The following is a 17853-nucleotide window of genomic DNA, read 5'->3' on the forward strand; positions in this document are numbered from 1 at the left end:
TTTTAAATGGCTAAATTGCTTTATTTCAGACTAAATAAATTCCTTTTCTTGGAGCCTAACCGCCCAGACTGATTAATTTGAGTAGTTAAAAATATTTCAAAATGTATCTCACCATCCTACTCTTTTCTATGGTAGGAATAGATTAAAACACACACACAACACACACACACACACACACAAGCCCACCAGAAACCAAAAGAAATCTGTCCCCTCAGATTTGGAGGAGCCTAGTCCTTCAGTGGTACAGTTGCCATGGCAACACTGGTCTTGGAGACGAGAGACCTGGGATCAGAATTTGAGAGCTTGTCCGGTTCCTTCACTTCCCTCCCAAGAATGCTGCGCGAGCAGAGACTGATGAGTCCCTCAGAAATCACTCACATGGTTAGTGAAATACCCACCACTAGGTCTGATCAGGGTGCCCTGGTCATCTGGACACAGTAGTCCTGCCGGCTGACCCCCAGCCCCCAGGTCTGGATGCAGGAAGTTTACTTCATCACGGTGATCAGTTCAGGATTTTTAACTACAGAGAAAGAGGCTCAAAGAATCTTTGCTGGGTGGTAACCTGGCTATTTTTACTTTTCCCCCTTTCCCTAGAAGCAGCCCTGGCCCCGAGTCTCACCTTCATTACCTCCCAAGCTGACCGAGGACTTCTCTCTAGTTACTCAGCTGCAAAGAATTCAGCCCTTTGACCATCAGCTTCGTCTATGAAAAAGGCCTGATGGCCTTGAGATTCATTTATTCCTGTCCCTGTAATGAGAGATGCTTCCTAGTGCCTTGACCTTGGGGACCTCAGCGCCGGGAATGGGGTGCCCTGACTGTAGAACAGCACAACAGCCCTGAGGGAAAAAGCTCACGAACTGGGGGGGGGGGGGGGGGGGAGGGGGGGGCTTGGAGTGGCTACTGCCCAGCAGCCACCTCCTCCCCACCCACCCCCATTCATCCTGGAGCTCTTCCTTGAGTGCCCTGGGCCAAGAATGAAATAAAACCTACAGGTCAAGTGTCCCGGGGCGGGGGCAGGAAACTGCCTCCAGAAGGCCGAGAACAAAGACATTTTCTTGGGCTCCTCCTCGGCCCTGCTCAGTGGCCCCGAAAACTTATTGTCAGCTTAAGTACCGTGGTGAGAACTGGTCCTGGCAGAGAAGCTGAACAGTGTTTCAGAATTTCCCGTTCACTTTTGATTTCTCCGTTCTCCAAAAACAGTTAAAATCAAGCAATGAACTTTGCAGTGGGTGTTTTACTCAGCCAAGTGCTTCCAAGTTTCAAAGGAAGATAAAAACAAAACACTTGCAACAAGTCTTCATGCCTGAGTACTTAATGAGTAAGCCAGTCACCACGCAAACGCCACCGAGCTGTCGTCATCCCCGCGCCCCGAGACCTGCAGGCAAGAATCTTACAAGATTTAACTTCAGCTCCGAGGAGCGAGTTACTGAAAGGCTCTGGCCCACTCCCCGTGCGAAGTGCTCCCAGGACAGATTCACCCACAAGACCACGTAAAGCACGTTTCTTGCTTAAATCCCGACATCAGTAATTCTTCTCTACAGGTGTTAAGTGTACGATAAAAAAATAAAAAAAAGACCACATTGTAGTGTTTTCTCTTCTAATCTATGCTTTTAGCAATTATTTTCATTATAACCCATCCGCCACTCTGACGTGATTTCGTAATTCAAAGATAAGGGACGGTGAAAGCCACACCAAGAGGCTCCTTTTGTTAACTGACATCACAAAAGAGAGAACTTTCTATCCTGAGACGTTTAAAACGTGGTTCCGGCATCCCTCAGCTCACTAGATACCACACCTGCTTGCCCCAACTTAAGAGACTCTGGCTCGTAAGGTCATATGCTGCAGGTACGCAGAGTTCCTCTGAAGAAAAAGCCTGAAGGAAAACAAACACCAACAGCAGGAGTGGACCATACTTCAATTTATTGGCATCGTCCATCTAGACCAAGACAGGGGTTTTTTTGTTTTGTTTTTTGACGAAGGGAGGTGGTTTCCAGTCGGCCATAGCATATACCCACACATCTTCACCTTGAAAACGCAGCATTTCAAGCTCTGGGCGGGTCTGGGAGGAAAAAAGAAAATGCAACAGTTGCGAGTTCTTTGTGTTTTAACTGTCCGGCGCGACCGTGGCAGTGACTTCCTTGTCATGAGCTAAGATAACTCTGGCGTCACTTCACGTGGCTAATGCTGACCCTTGGCTCTTGGCTGTAGAAAGTGCTGGTTCACGTGCACTGCCTCAGCTGCACAGGAACTTCCCTTCTAAGTAGAACCAAGTTCTCTCCTGGCAATAAAGAAACTACTCGGCCTTTCAAAAGACACTAAAAGCCCCCTGTGCTGATGGGCTGGGGTCATCCCCTGCTGGACCTCGGGAGAGCTGTTTTCTTCTACTGGATCTGGACACTAATTTCTGACCCCAAGGACACCGCAAGGTCAAGGGAGTGCGATGCGCAGCGTGGCTTGGCCATGCTGCAGAGGCTCAGTGACTTTGGCAGCCAGGTCACTTTTAAGACAAAACAACCCAATGTAAGACTAGGTCTCATTACTTAGAATTATGAGGGGAGACAGAGAGCCCCTGGAAGAAGGGCTTAGAAGAAGGGCTAAAACACTGCATCTCCAGACTCATGATAAAATATTTACTAATTCAAAATGAAAATGAAAAGTGCTTAGGGGAGACAGTTCCAATAAGTGAAATTGCTCATAACCACAAGCTGCCAAAGGATGAATATTTATCACATTTCTCTTCTACTGCAGGTCTGAAGCCTTTTTTAAAGCAAAACAAGAAAATTAAGTCTGAAAAACAGCTCTCTGGTTATTTGCCTTGTTTATCTTTGAAATAACGTCAAGAAAAAGGTTGAGAGATCACGTCGCTTTAGCAGTTTGGAGCGAAGAGTCAGAACTTATCAAGTGTACGAAACTGTCTTTTACTGCACAGGATGTAACTCTACGTGACCGACATCTCTGGAAAAGTAAAACGAACCAAGCACTCAGAAAGAATAATACATTTAGCAAAAGCAGTTTTCACTGCAGGGTCTTGGATTCTGCTGCTCGATAGCTTAGCAGGACCCTGGCCTGTACTTGCAGCCCTGATGTTCAGGAAGCAGTCCTTTGTGAGAACACTGGCAGACGTGAGGGAAATAAAGACGCAGAGCACTGTAATTTGTCATGCCCCTGAACTGTTACATAACTCTGACGGCAATTACAAAAGCGGGGAGTTTATCCTCCGAATTATTTGATGTTGTGCAGACAAATGAAACAGGTTTAATTAAAATAAGATGGCTCTCTACCTAAGCATTGCTAAATGAGCTGAAAATCAATGTGCCAATTACTTCTGCTTGTCAGGGCCTGAAACGAGATTCTTTCATGATGCCGCGGCACTATGCGCTTTAAATTACTACCCCCCGAACTAACACCTAAATGTACCGGTTGAACAAAAAATGGGCAGAACTGAAAAACTAAAATTACTTTGTGTTTCAAGTGCTCTAAGAACTTAAGGTGCAGGTCTTCTAATGAGTCAGTAACTTACAGATTACTCCTTCTTCACTTTCACAATTTTTACGGTGCTGCCAGAAGTCTTCTCGGCATTTGCTTTGAATTCTGTCTTCAGCGCATCTCTCACTGCTTTTGCACAAATCTGGGAGTATCGGATGTAGCTGGGAGGAAATCAGAGACAACATACAATTAATTACCAATGATCCAGCCGGACTGGTTGTGTTACTGTGATTTTTTTCTTCCCGTACGTTAACTTTTGGTTTGGCTGTACGGTATAGTGGAACTGGATTTAAAATTCACTAGTGCCAGAAGGAATCTATACAGAGTAAAAGACTAGAAAGAAATGTACTAAAGTCTTAATCTTGGTGTTAGGATGGGTAATCTTGGTTTCTCTTCTTTGTACCAATTTAATACCTGTTCATTTAAAATAAAAGACTCACAGGTATTTAAAAAAATCCTATAGCAGAGGAAACAGACTAAAATGTTATGAGAGGCTCTGATAGAAGGGGCATTTCCCCCCATGTCTCTACTTGAGATTTTTTCTTTACGCATGTTATTCTTACAAGGTAAAATACATAAAATTAAAGGAGAAAAACTATTTTGAATTCAACAGTTCTTCCTCGGAGTAATTATTTAAAGGTTTTCTGGAGAATACTGGATTTTGTTTCCTAAGTCTGCCATTGAAGACACTTCCCAATCAAGGTTTCTAAATTAAACCTAAAAGCTCTTTGAGAACATCATCAATTCTAACAAAAGATCTAACAGCCTGCTTCCTGTTTGGTAGATGGACTCCCATCAACATCTTATTTTCCAAAAGATGTCAGTTCAGTCTTTATACTTTTTGAAAACAGGAAGGCGGCTGGGGGGGGGGGGGGGGGGGGGAGGGCTGCTGTCTATTTTCTCATGTTTCAGATTTGTTTTCTGGGCCAGAAGCAGGCGTTCCAACGCCTGTCTGCAATGTGACTAACTGGGTTGACCTTCAGGCTGCTTAATCTTTCCGGCTACTTTATCCACCTGTAGAAACGAGAATAAAATAGAAGACTAATATTACTGGCCCCACTGGTGGATGGGAGGAGACACAAGTGTGAAGGGCAGGGCCCAGCACACCTGTCACAGAGTAGGTGCTTGATTCAATGGCACCCGTTACTGGGACTATCATCCTTCCAAGGCCACGGATCCGTGCTCAACCCCCCCCCCCCCCCCCCCCCCAGGTCAGGCACCTGCTGGGCTGCTCAGCTGTCCCAGTCATGGGCCCACTAGAAGGTGTCCCTCTGGGCAAGTCACAAGCGCTAGGTCCATCGAGGGCACAAAGAGCTCAGGTGCGAAGGCCGCACCGCTGGTGCCCCCATGTCACTAGAGGTCGTGTCTTCAGTCGCGTCAGTACGTGAGCCTCGCAGGAGCACCGCCCCCCTGCGTGCAGCGCTCTCCGGTGTACAGGGGCCTTCCCCCTTTGCACCGGGCAGGAAGCACAGGCATGTGCGTGCTGGGCAGAGGGCCGGGGCGCTGGCAGCTCCGGGGAGGGGCACGAGGACCCTGCACGCGGGTCCCGGCGTCGGCGCGCCTCGCGTTCACCCGGGGCGCTCGTGGGGGCGCGGCCGCACCCCCAAGGGGACGAGCGTAGGTGCTCGGCCCGCGGCACAGGCCACGCGCCCCGCACGCTCGAGGCCGCCCCGGCCGCCATCTTGGAGCCGCGCTCCCCCGGCCGCGACCCCCGCCGCGCTGGCGCGACCTCCGACCCCCGCCCCCCAGGCGCGGGCCTACCTGAGTCCGGCCTGTCGCCAGTACGCCACCATGATGTCGCGAGAGTGGGCGAGTCGGGCCAAATCGCGAGGACGCCTCAATGTCGGCCCGGTGCGCGGCCCAGCTGCAGGAAGGTCAAGCCTGTGAACCGGAAGAGGCGGGACTCCGGACCTGCCAATCCCGCCTCCTCCTGCCCCGCCCGCCGGCCCGAGCAGCCCCTGCTGCCCCGCCGCGGAACCCCCCCCGACGCCGGGAGCCAATGGGGACGCGCGGCCGGGGCCTCGCGTGCCAATCCCCGGGCGGGACGGCCGGCAGCGCCCCCCGATTGGCTCCGCGGGAGTCCCGAGCGTGTTCCCCGCGGGCTTCCGTAGTGCCCCGGCCGACGCGGCCGGGTGAAGAGGGCAGCTGGGGTCAGCGCGGGACACGGCCCCCACCTCAACAGCCCCCCCCCCTCCCCGCCGGGGTCACGGCCCCGCCCGGACGTCGGCACGGAACCCTTAAGCCCCCACCCCCGAGAGGCAGGGATCAAAAGCAAACCTCGGCCCTGACACAACCTTGGCTTTCGGGGTGGTCCCCCGACGTGCGACAGGACAGGATGGGCCAGGGCCTTGCTGGCGGCGCGCGGGGACGGAGGTGGGGGGGGGGGGGAGCGCGGGCTCGGGGGTGGGGGGGGCAGGTGACCCAGTGCATTCGCAGGAGGAACAAAATCTCTCTTGCGCTTCACAGTGATTAAAAAGAAATTATCATCAGGAAACACATCATGGTTAAAAGTTTTCAGGAAGAAAGGTTTTTCTTAATATAACTTCCATTTTTAATATTAAATAGGATAAGATGCTCCATGGTCCCCGAGTCTAATCTGTGAACACCGTCCAGTTTAGTCTCTCAAACACATCTACTTGCTGTATATTTGTATTTTAAAAGGTAAAAGCCACAAACTACCAGCTATTTCACTGAAAGTAACTACACTGGAAAATGAAAATTTCTAGAATTTTATCATTAGGTCAGAGTTAAAAAAAAAAGCAAACAGGAAAAAATTTTGTTCAGAAATCGTTTTATCATTAGGGCATTACACCTTTTTTACAAGTATAATTTACAGAAATTATACAAGGCAACTTTTAAATCAAATACCAATATTTTCCAATGTTTTGTTTAACTGAAATGTTATCTCAATTGTAAAAATCATCTCCGGTTACAAAAAATAATCAAAAACCTTATTGGATTTCAGTTGCTTTTACAAAAGTCCTAAGAAGTCTCAAGCTAAACAATACTTTAAGTAGAAAAACTCTAATTTTTAAATAATTTGCTATAGTATTTCTGTGGTTTATGTACATATATTAACTGGTTTCTTTTCCAGGAAACCTGAGGAGTTTATTACATTAAGCATTGAAAATAAAGACAAGAGCTGATCACCTTCCAAGAAAAATCCTCTATGCAACAACTGCAAGTATCGAAGATACTATTTACTGGCTGGTAACTGCCCGCCTACAAAATGGGAGATACATTTTCAGACTGCAGCTGCCCCGTGGTATCCAAAGTAAGGATTTCCCATCGATAAAAGCTGCAAAGCAATTCACATAGTGGTTGGTTTAGGTCAGTGCTTCTTTTCTCATTATTATTCTTTTTTTCTTCCCCTCCGCCCCCACCATATTACTAAAAACACTGAGTACCCGGGATTTATGCTTCAGGAAGACATCGGTTTGAGTAATTTCAAATGACGTACAGCTCTTCGTGTAAAAAAGACGTCTTGTGGTCACAAGTACTTCAAAAAGTAATTATATTCAAATAACCTGACATATCATGCTTTAGCAATTACGGAGCCAGGATTCTGACACACGGCAATTTGTAAGTCAGGCAAATGTGAAATGCTAGCAGATGCGTACAGCTGTTGTGTGTCAGTTTGGAGTGCTGCAGGATTTCGGCAATGACTTTCTTTTTTCAGTGAACATCACCAGCTCACGGGATAGCACGCTAAGTCATAAAGTACAAATCCAAGGGAGGGAACACCTTTCCCTAAGTTACAAAACTTTGGCAAATTAACACAGTACTCTTTAATACAATGAAATCCTTTCTGTTGCTGTTGGGAGTCATGTATTCTTTTAGTGATAATTTTCACTCCGAAAATGTCATTTAAGTACCAAAACCAAACACTGTGATTTTTTTAATGGTGGTTTATAGCAGAGCAAGTTATTTTACACAAATTAGCATGTCCTTTTAAAACTATGTAATTTCTCCTTTTAAAGAGCACCCCCTCGCGCCAGCTCGCGAAGTTTACCGCAGCGGGGTAACCGCGTGAACTTAGACGGCTCCGTTTGTTCTGGGGTTGGTCCAAAGCTAGGTAGAGTTCCAACGCACGAAAAGCTTTAAAATACTACCTTAAGGGAGATTTAACGCGCCCATGAGATTTTCCAAGTACTTTTCAAAAATTGTGAAATTTTCACATAAATACTAGAATCCTCACAATTAGATGGTCGCTTCAAACCGTACCACTTCTGGATGATCCCTTGTATTTAGAAACCCCGCACCTCTTTGTTTTGATCCAAAGTCACATAGCTTTCCTTCACCTTAATAAAAAAAAAAAAATCCTACCTAAAATATAGTTTTATTTTTTTAAATAACAAATAAATACACTGCCGGCTGGCAGACACCTGGGGGGGGCGTGGGGGCTTCGATCCTCACTTCTCTACAAATGCCGCCGCTGCCATCGGTGTCCTTATGCTCCCTCTCGCCGAAGCCGCCAATTCTTCGATCTCGGCATTTAACTTATGTATTACCCATTCCATCGCTTCTCGGCCCTTAAAAAAAAATTCAATACATCTGTTCTCACCAAGTGAGAGCGAAGGCACGTATCACATAAATGGCACATCAGGAAGTAACAAGGAGCATTACAAATGTAGCTAAACCTCACCCGGATGGACCGTTTTTGTCCTTGCTTTTTTTTTTTTTTTTTTTTTTTAATGTTTATTTATTCTGGAGAGAGAGAGACAGAGCATGAACAGGGGAGGGGCAGAAAGAGAGGGAGACACAGAATCCGAAGCAGGCTCCAGACTCTGAGCTGTCAGCCCAGAGCCCGACGCGGGGCTCGAACCCACGAACCGTGAGATCATGACCTGAGCGGAAGCCGGAGGCTTAAGCGACTGAGCCACTCAGGCGCCCCTGTCCTTACTTTTTGTTCTTTAATATTATTTACCAAATTATTGAATGCTTTGGGCAACTAGATTGATCTATAAACTGCTTTTTCTTTTGCATGCAAAAGATGTTCCCAAAAGAATCTACAATTAAATGATAGTGATGATTTACTTATTTCTGATTAGAGCGGTCCCTTTCTTGGGGGCCAAAAGGTCAAACTCGGTTTTTCTTTTTATGTCCATTATTTTAAACCAAAATCCTGCAAGAGGCCCTGAAAGAGCTGGTCCCTGACTTTTTCTTCAACCATTCTCTCCTGGTGCTTGATGCAGTTCCTTGAGAAAAAGAGGGGGCACTTCATGCTTCCTCTGTCTCAGGCCCTTTGCACATGCAGTTCTTCTGCTGGAAATGCTTCCTAGCATCCCCCTCACAACCAACATGCCCCTCCTTCAGCACTCAACACAACACTCATTAAATACTCATGTCTTTTTGTACCTTTCCTTTCCTAATGACGTGTGATTAATGTTGACTTCTTCTTAGTTCCGTGAGGGCAGGGACCATACTTGTTTTGTCCCCTGCTGTATCCCTAGTCTAGCCTAGCCCTCTGCCTGGCACGGAGAATGCAGCTAGAAATATCTTTTGACTGCCAAGTAAGTATAGTAAACATGTGTTATAGAAGAGTGCATTATGTACCTCTTTCTCTAAACTTATTTTGTTTTAAATCATGCATTCTCCAAGGGGCAAAAATCAGTTGGGGGTTGGGGGAGGTGGAAAAATCTCACTCTTTTTAGGTACAAAGCATATCCATCTATCCATGGTGTTGAGTGTTACATACTTTCATGAGCTGGTGGCTGTTGGAGAAAAAAAGGTCTGTGATGGACCTGGGGGTTGTTGGGCGGAGACAATAATGAAAAGGGTTGAGAATTGGGTGTTATAAACAATGGCACACAGTGACACATCATCAAGCACTTCCCACACGCTGGGCCCTGGGCCACACGCGCTTTCCATACGTTGTCTCATCTCATTTACTCTTCATGCCCAACCCGGTTAAGATGGCTAACTGACCTCCACTTCACAGATGGGAAACTGAGGCACGGGAAGGTTAACCTAACTGTCCAAGGTTGAAAGGCTGGTAAGAGTTACAGCCTGCACGTAAACCCAGTGGGGCTAGACCCGACTGCGCAAAAAACGGCCTTTATGGATTCTCACCGCATCATGGTTCAGAATCCGTTTTCCAGGACAGACACACGTTCGGTACCAAGCTCTTCCAAGAAAGGAAACCCAAACCCAGGAGTAACAGCAACTAGGGAGGAGCCTGACTTACTTTATTAGCATTTGAAGATATCGTACTCGCCATTAGTCCTTCAAGGTAACTGCTGAGACTGACTCCTTTCACGGTGATTATGGCTTCTTGAGTCAAAACAGTTCTGGAACAAAACACATCCACACAGCTTCAGAATGACCTTGCATTTTTCAAAGAAATATATGACTTGAATAAAAAATTCAAACACCCTGTAAAATAAGTTTGTCAAAACATTTTTTTACTCACTTTCCTGGGTCCTGAGGATGTGGTTTGTATATAAGTCTCTCATCTACTGAAACCATATTTGTAAATGAAATCTACAGAATGAAAAAGAAAAAAAATCAAACCATTTTGGAAACCAAGATTAAAAACATTCCCCAAATTAACTCACAAGTCCAAATCTTGCTAGGTAAATACCCAAATAAACCACTTTGATATACTGCAAATCCGGAACTTAAATTTCACCATTCACCGCTTTCTTTTTATTAAAAAAATAATATAACAAAAGTATTATCGTCACAATATGCACATGATCCCGAATTCAATTTATTGAGTGCTGACCCCTAGAAATAATCAGTGGGCTCACGGGAGCAGGAAAGCTCGAGGCTGCAAACAGGAAAGACAATGCAGCACATGAGCACTGATTTCCTGTTGAAGAGTATACATGTGCCTGTGTATCAACTGTAACAGAGACCACCCCCCACCCCCACGTTAAGCCGAATAGTTTTAAATTAAAAGGGAGCTCAAACTTACATTAGTAGATTTAAGTTCCATTGTTCTGTCTACGGGATCAACTACAGAATGTTCTTGCACGTACGTTTTTGTTCTTGCTGCACCAATAAGCTAAAAAGAACATTCACAATTAGTAATCAGAGGAGGAAGGGTTTCTTAACAAGTAAACCGATGTTTCATTTCAAGGCAGAGACCTGTTAACATCTTGAACTGAAAAATCTGCTTCCTAAACAACAGGAGGAATCAGACAAAGGTCAGAAAGGAGGCCCGTTTGAGGGTCACGAGAGTTCATGCGCCATGAATGAGAGGGGACTAACAGACACACAAAACCGTTCCCAGAGGCAATTAGCGACCAGCCCAGGGAGAATGCACGCAGTATAAAGCAGACCCTGAAACCACCAAGGTGTGACAACGGAGCACTGAGCCCGAAACATGGAAATCAGAATATCTGGGTAAACACGGCGTCTAGAAACACGAGAGCTCAAGAGTCTCTGTCGAGGCTTTGCTAGAGCAGTCTGAGGGAGACGGTGCCGTGGCCATTTCGTGACGGAGGATAATGCGTCACATCAGACATCACCCGCTGGGCTGAGACCCCAGACCACCCCCCGACCTTGCTCATTTCTGTGTCCTCACTACCGAACACGGTGGTTCGTACCAAGGAAGCCATCAGTACATTCCTGTTGAAAAATGTGTCCTTCGGTTTTCCGAGTGGATCTATCTTCCATAAGGAGAAACTCTAAAGGACACAGAGTCCATTTATTATGCCAGAACTCTTTCACACTGTAATGATCTGGCATTCCGGTTTCTTACCGAAAGCCTGCTCACATGTAAAGGAATAGAATTCTGTTTTTAAACATACGGGGAGGAGTGTCAGACCTTGGAAGAAAGGTGGCGAGAGCAAAGTCTGAGGATAGGCTCTTCGCTCAACGTGCACGAGCCACCACTGACCATGGCGACCACAGCTAACCACCACCACCAGCCCACTGCTTCCAGACCTTACTACGGGTCTGGAGCTGCCGGCCAATGCAGGAGGAGCAGAGCAGAACTCCTTTTAGATTACAGAGCATTAGCCGGCTTCCTTCAGAAGGTTTTATCGGGTGCCTTCATGAAGACTGTAATAATATTTCCAATTCATTATACACTCATAACTCAAGTTTATTATAATACAATTTGAACTGATGCGAAAATGACACTCAGAATCGGCTCCCACAACCTATTTGAAATTATAATGTGGTTTAGAAAACTTCTCTACAGCAGTCACATTTCCACAGGAATAAAGACGCACTTACAGATTTCACAATGGAAGGCAGTCCCCACTCTGTGCTGAGAAGTCTATGGCTGTGCAACTTTCCAGAGGGATCTATATGTCTGTCCAGTACGTCCACCCCAACCACACTCGGGTTCATAGGGTTTGGGTATTTCTGCATTGCAGCTGTTGTAACGGTTTCCCAAGGGTGGCTGTGGACAGGAACCAAGAAAAACAAATGCTTGAAAACATATGCATATAAGCTAAACCATTTTCATAACCCAGCAAATCATTCTTTACAGTTGAAGTTTAATTAATTTAACTAGGGAAAATTATTTTCTGAAACACTGAGCGAAAGATGATTTGGGGAGCTCAATCTACATTTTAAACATGTACGGAAATCAGTATTTTTTGAGCACACGGGCTGCTACATGGTACAAGTGATGTCCATAAAGATAAACAGAGCCGATGATGCATTACAGTACAGCTTCGCACACAATCTTTCCTATTTACCCATGTTCACTTTCACATGCGAATCTCGTTGCTAAGAACCACCGATTCATAACAATGTATTTACAAAATGTGTTCTATGAAAACAAGCAGCAAAAATTGTTATCATACCATTTATTCTTTTGCCTGGTCCCAAGTCCCTAAAGTTATAAAGAAGTTAACAAAAGTTAACGAACTTATAGACGCCATAAATTCTTTTAGGGATTACAAGAAGATCCAGAGCTTTATGGATTTGAATACCGTAATATTAAAAAAACGTATTCTTCTCTAGATTAAGGTAATAAAAAATAGTGGCCCCTCCAGTCAATCTTCCTTTATTGCCTTCCTCAAAGGAGTGATTCTGATTTGTTTTGAAAAGGTCACACAATACCACAAAGTGTTTTTAAGGTACTCCTAACACACTCTCTTCTAATATTCTCTCAGTTATTGTCTTCTTGAAAAAGCACACGTGCTTGGATGATTCAAAATGTGATGTACACGTGTTCGCTTCACAACCTGTACGAAGGTGATGCTGCTACAGGAGCCATCGTCCTCCAAGGAGCCCCTTATTAAGGACGGGGGGGGGGGGGGGTGGTGAGAGGTGACCGGGCCCACCGGCAGTCTGATGCTACCCTATCTGTGCGCTTGTCTTCGCTGAAAGGAAAAAGAGGTCTGGAGATGATGTTTCGCCACATTTACCCATAAACCACACAGCATTACTTTTTCTCTTTCTAAAAGCAGAAGAGGGAGGGAGGCCATTAATCTGGTTCAGCTTTTCAGAGAACTAAGCCTGATGCCGCCTCCTTGCCAACAGAAGGGAAATGTCAATACCATGCATTTCCCAGAACCCTGGACAACCAGTGACATTACTTCTAATGTTTTCATCTTTGCCATTGTATAAACGAACCGCACTCTGTTTTTAATCTCAAGCTGTATTTGGCAAACAGTGCAGGTATATAAGGGGAGCTACTTCATAAATCTCAACGGTCCACACACATAGAAGTGATACAGGCCGAGCACTCAGATGGTTACCAAGGCAACTATCTAAAATGAAAATCAGATGAACCCTGTCCCTGTCTCCATCTAGTCATATACCACGGTTAGCTGGCTTCCTTGCACTTATCTCTTCCCCCCCGATTCCCTCCAAAAAATTAATAATTGCATGGCTTCAGGGTGGTTACATATTATTTGTAATATAGTCCTTCTCTTCCGTGAGCCAACCTGGAAACATCGGTGTTGACTTAACTTGAACTGAGACTGCTTTATGGAACATAATCAGCTCAAACATTACAAAGGATGCATGTTAGCAGTCTTCCAGCAACTAATCTGAACCCTACCAATGTGATTATGTGAAAAGACACTCAGAATGGCACCAGAGGGCAGGAAGAAGCTTACCCACCTGCCCAGGTCCTTCACCTATAAAATGAGGTGGGCAGACACTTAAGGACACACAAAACTCCAGCCAGGCAGCAAGGATGTCTTGATTCATCTACCAAAATGTAACCTAAGAACAGCCCAGGCACATAGCAGACATTCCTATCTGTTGAAGGAGTCAGTGGATGGCTTCACCTGGATGCCAACTATAGGTGAAGTGTCAGAAGGAAGTGCTGCACAAACATGGGCAAGTCATGGCATGATGACTTTCGATACTGTAGACAGTAGAGCCCTTAAGGTGGGAAACACGGCAACGTAAGATCTGGGCGGGAAGATGGTAACTTCCATTTCAGGGCGGAGTTTGGCGAGCCCACAGGACGTGTGAGCAGAGATGCCTGGTGAAGACCTGAAAATGAGGATTTGAGGTTTAAGAGAGGCTGGAGCCCAAGGTACAGATCTGGGTGTCCTAAGTATGGATGTATCGGCTGGGACCCTGACCTTTTGAAAAGCCCGGATTATTTGGGGAGAATCAGGGACAGGGCTGCTGCTCCCAGGACACGTACAGCCTTTATTTGCACACGTCTATCTTCTGGGAGGAGAGCCCCAGCACTCTCATCAAATCTCAGAGAGGTCTGTGGCACAAAGATTAGAATCACTGAAATGGCGAGACGAGAAGGCCAATAACAGAATCTCCTTGAACATTTAGGGGAAGAGGGGGAAACACTGACGAGAAGAGCAGAAAGAGTAGAGACAGGGTAGCAGAGAGGAGTGTTAGGGAAGACAGAGAAGAGAAAGCTCTAAGGAGACGCAGTGCCTCCAAATTTCAAAGAACTTCTGAAGCACTGACATCCAGAAGCAGACCGTCAAACAATCACCATCCGTGATCCCAAGGGCTGAGACAGAGTAGTACAGGCTGTGACCAGGTAGGGAGCAGCAGAAAGACCACACATCTACGGTCTTTTTTACCCAGAAGGAGAGCCAGCACTGGGGAAAGAGGAAATCTTCCCTCTGATTCTAACATCCTATCCATTCCAGGACCCGGTGGACTCTTGGATGGGTGTGGGTCACCGAGGACGCAAAAAGTTTACAACTTCTTTTAAAACTGCCCTCGGAACCATGGTTTAAACAATCAAATGGCTGCACTAAAACATACTTCGAAGCCATAAAAATTAAAACAGTGTGGCGGCAATAACAAGATCAGAGGAACAGAGAGCAGGGAGCTCAGCAGTGGATCCAAATGTAAAATCACAACAGTGTGCGGGACAACGGTGGCACTGCAGAAGAGTGACAAGAAGACGCATTAGCCCACTGAGGAGTGCTTCCCTGGATTAACTATTAGGATTGTTTCTTTTCCCGAAAAATGGTAATAGCTGCTTAAACGCCTGCTTCGTTTGTATATGGAATCGCGGGACCCAAAGGGAATTTCATTCCCAGCATCCGCGTGGGGTCAAGGCCTATTTTGTTACTAAGAACTTTTTCCAACTGAGAGATGTCCCTGACGGCACCGTCGTCTTCCGTGTCTCCGGTGCAAACGGGAACCCAAGGTCACGCAGTTTGCGGGAACCAGAACTGGACCTTGGACTCCAATTTTCAGGCTCTGTTCCTCAGGTCTCGAGCTGCCGGAAAAGTTTCGCCTCCTGGTCGTCCGACCTCACCCGGTACCATCCTCCTCCCCGAAAGGTGGCCGGGCGAGGTGGCCCGGCGAGGAGACTCGCCCACGCCTTCCCGCTGGGTTCCGCCGGGGTGGGGGGACCCGTCCCACCGGGTCTGGCAAGGCCGATGTGACAAGCAGGGCCCTCTGCCACCCGAGTGCGGTCGAGGACTTCGTGCCGGGCGACGCCCCCACCAGCCTGGGGGGGAGGGGGCCTCCCTGGGGGGGCGGGCCGCTAGTGCCGGTCCCGGGCCTCCCCCACAGCCCGGGCGGCCGCTGGGACCGGACGTCCGAGGGCTCCCTCCTCGGGGGACCCGCTCCGGGACGGCAGACCGAGAGTCCCCGCCCCCGGGGCCCCTCGGGGCTCGGGCCCAGCTCCCCCAACTAGGCCCGACGCCTGGAAGCTTCCTGAGGGGAGCCCCGGCCTCGCCACCACTCCCGGCCCAACCTGCCCTCCCACCCTGCAGTTGCCCCGTGCGCCCCGCCGACCCGGCCAGTTTACTCAAACTTACTCAAAGACGTGCTCTGAAGTCCAGATCTTCATGGTGCCGGCAGCCTGCGCGATGTCCGGGCGGCGCTAGGGGACAATGAGGCAAAAAAGCCACACTTGCCCCCGCCCCGCCCCCCAGGCCTCCCCGCCGGCCGCGCAGCGCGCACGCGCCGTCGGGCCCGACGCGAGGGACGTCCCGACGCGCTGCCCCACGCCCTATCCCGGCCCGGGTTTTGCCCCAGTCTTGCGCGCGGCGCAACGAAACCCCGCCCCTTAGCGCCGGGCGCAACGCGCCGGCGCAGTTCCGGGGGCAGCGCCCGGGGCCGCCGGCGTAGGCGCTGTGCTGCGCAGGCGCGGCGTGCGACCGGCCGGCTGCCCCCTCGCGGGCGTCGCCGGGAGCGCTGACCTCTGGACAGAGTTGGGCCGGGCCCAGCGGGTGCCTGGGCGCCCTGGCCCTGCCCGCCTCGCCTGCAGTTTCCCGCCCGGCTCCTGGCTCGCCTTATGCTGCCAGGCCTGTAGACGGGTCCAGTAAACCCGCACACGCGGACGGTCCTGTGGTGTGCGCGTGAGCAAATTGTCATGGCACCTCGTTAGAAAGTTCCAACCAACTCTTCTCTTAACCCGGACTGTGGGTCTCCAAAGTCATCCAACCAACCAGCCACCTCCTGTCTCTACCCGGACTGTGGGGGCCCCAAAGTAATCCCACCAACCCACCAGCCAATCAGCTCTGTGCTTATGCTTCTTGCCCTCCACGCGGTTAGGACCCCGGGTGGGCAGAAGATATATAGACACGGAGAAACTAACATCAGACAGTGTGATTGATGCCCAAATGAAAGGTGCATTTAGGAAGAATGGGTCCTAGTTGGAACAGATGGGAAAACTTCATGGCCCTGGGTTTATAGATGGGTCTTATCTCAGATGTCACCCCTGAGGGACACCTTCTCTCATCACCGTTCCTTAGACATCCTCCAACCCTTAGTTCCTCCGTCACAACATCCCACTACATTTTTCTTAGCATGCATCACTCTATGAGACTGTCTTATTTGTTTAACTCCCACTTGAATGCAAGCCCTTGAAGGCAAGGATCTTGCCTGTTTTGCCCCATAAATGATTCTCAGCACCTCGTATATAGTAAAGGTTCAATGATTATTTATTGAAAAATGAAATAATAATTTGTGGAATGAACGAATTACTGAGATCATCGGGTGTATCTGTTTAACTTCCACTAGACTGTAAGCCCTTGAGGGTGAGGCTCTTGCCAGACTCGTTCCATGATTCCCTCATCCCTACGTAATAATTATTGGCTGCCTAAGTGAGTGAGTCACTAAGAAGCGAGGGCCAGGCGGGAATGGCCTGTGATGTCATACACAGGTGAGCCTTGTCCAGTGAACAAAGTGCCAGGCCTAGGTTTCAGGCTAAGCCCTCCCTTCCCCCCTGCCCCTCCTGCCCCTGTCCCTAAAGGTACAGCTTGCCATTTTAAATGATGGCTGCGGACAAAATCTTTACATCTGGTTACTTAGAAGCCAGTTGGAAGCAGTGCCTCATTCTTGTTCTTAGCTCGTTTGATTGTTAAAAACAAATAAAAGCCAGGTTAATTTAGGAGGGAGGATAATTTTTTAAAAATAGCTCAAGTCCTTTATATAGAAAAACAGAAAAATTACATTAGGCAGGAAGGAAATAATATGGTTGGGTAGTTGCTAAGTGCAATTTGTGGTACCTAGGATGTAAAAAAAAAGCTCTCTGGTACTTGGAGTGAATTCTTGGGGAGGGAATGCTTTAAAGGCGGCCCAGAGTGGCTCAACCTTGATTAAGATGCGAAGTTAATGTTGCCGGGTGTTTAAAACACTGGTTCAGGACCCGAGAGCACAGAACAACCTGTCCCTGCTATTCCTGGAGCTCCACGGAGCTCTTCGCCATCCAGGATCCCTATTCTGTTTATTTTAAAGAACACCATTCTTCCCCCTCGTTCGAGATTTCTGTTTTTCAAAGTTAGGAAAATTAATGGACACCTATCTCCCACTCACACGGTATCAGTCTATTGATGTTACTTGCTGCCTCTGGAGTGAGTTATGGGGACAGGGGCATGGGAGAGTGGGACTTTAGGACCCGATTGTCTTTCCTGTGCACTTCCCCAAGGTAGAAATAATATCACCTTGTACTTGGATTTAGAGAGCAAGACCTTTACACGTATTATCTCCCCAGAGGAAACAAATGATTGG

The 17853-nt window shown here is 47.7% G+C and overlaps 2 protein-coding genes across 2 annotated transcripts; both read right to left on the reverse strand.

Annotated features, from left to right (window-relative positions):
- Positions 1-1903: 1903 nt before the first annotated feature.
- ATP5F1E (ATP synthase F1 subunit epsilon) lies at positions 1904-5387 on the reverse strand. The gene is made up of 3 exons (XM_060621291.3): positions 5248-5387; positions 3521-3647; positions 1904-2059 (listed from the first exon to the last, which is right to left on the reverse strand). Exons 1-2 carry the CDS (start codon positions 5277-5279, stop codon positions 3524-3526), a joined length of 156 nt encoding a protein of 51 aa, XP_060477274.1. The 5' UTR covers positions 5280-5387; the 3' UTR covers positions 1904-2059; positions 3521-3523.
- An 873-nt stretch (positions 5388-6260) lies between these two features.
- PRELID3B (PRELI domain containing 3B) lies at positions 6261-15790 on the reverse strand. The gene is made up of 6 exons (XM_060621256.3): positions 15657-15790; positions 11674-11842; positions 10406-10495; positions 9899-9969; positions 9674-9776; positions 6261-8018 (listed from the first exon to the last, which is right to left on the reverse strand). Exons 1-6 carry the CDS (start codon positions 15686-15688, stop codon positions 7899-7901), a joined length of 585 nt encoding a protein of 194 aa, XP_060477239.1. The 5' UTR covers positions 15689-15790; the 3' UTR covers positions 6261-7898.
- Positions 15791-17853: the final 2063 nt, after the last annotated feature.

This window comes from Panthera onca, chromosome A3, assembly GCF_046562875.1.
Source record: "Panthera onca isolate mPanOnc1 chromosome A3, mPanOnc1 haplotype 2, whole genome shotgun sequence".
Taxonomy (NCBI): domain Eukaryota; kingdom Metazoa; phylum Chordata; class Mammalia; order Carnivora; family Felidae; genus Panthera; species Panthera onca.

Bases quoted from the DNA above. Each gene is read 5' to 3' on its own strand.
- ATP5F1E (XM_060621291.3), bottom strand. From the start codon at position 5,279: ATGGTGGCGTACTGGCGACAGGCCGGACTCAG. The intron at 3,648-5,247 runs GTAGGCCCGCGC...ATTTCCTCCCAG, and splicing joins TGGCGACAGGCCGGACTCAG to CTACATCCGATACTCCCAGA.
- PRELID3B (XM_060621256.3), bottom strand. From the start codon at position 15,688: ATGAAGATCTGGACTTCAGAGCACGTCTTTGA. The intron at 11,843-15,656 runs GTAAGTTTGAGT...TCCTGTCCACAG, and splicing joins ACTTCAGAGCACGTCTTTGA to CCACCCTTGGGAAACCGTTA. The intron at 8,019-9,673 runs GTAAGTCAGGCT...TTTTTTTTTAAG, and splicing joins TATCTTCAAATGCTAATAAA to GGCCGAGAAGCGATGGAATG.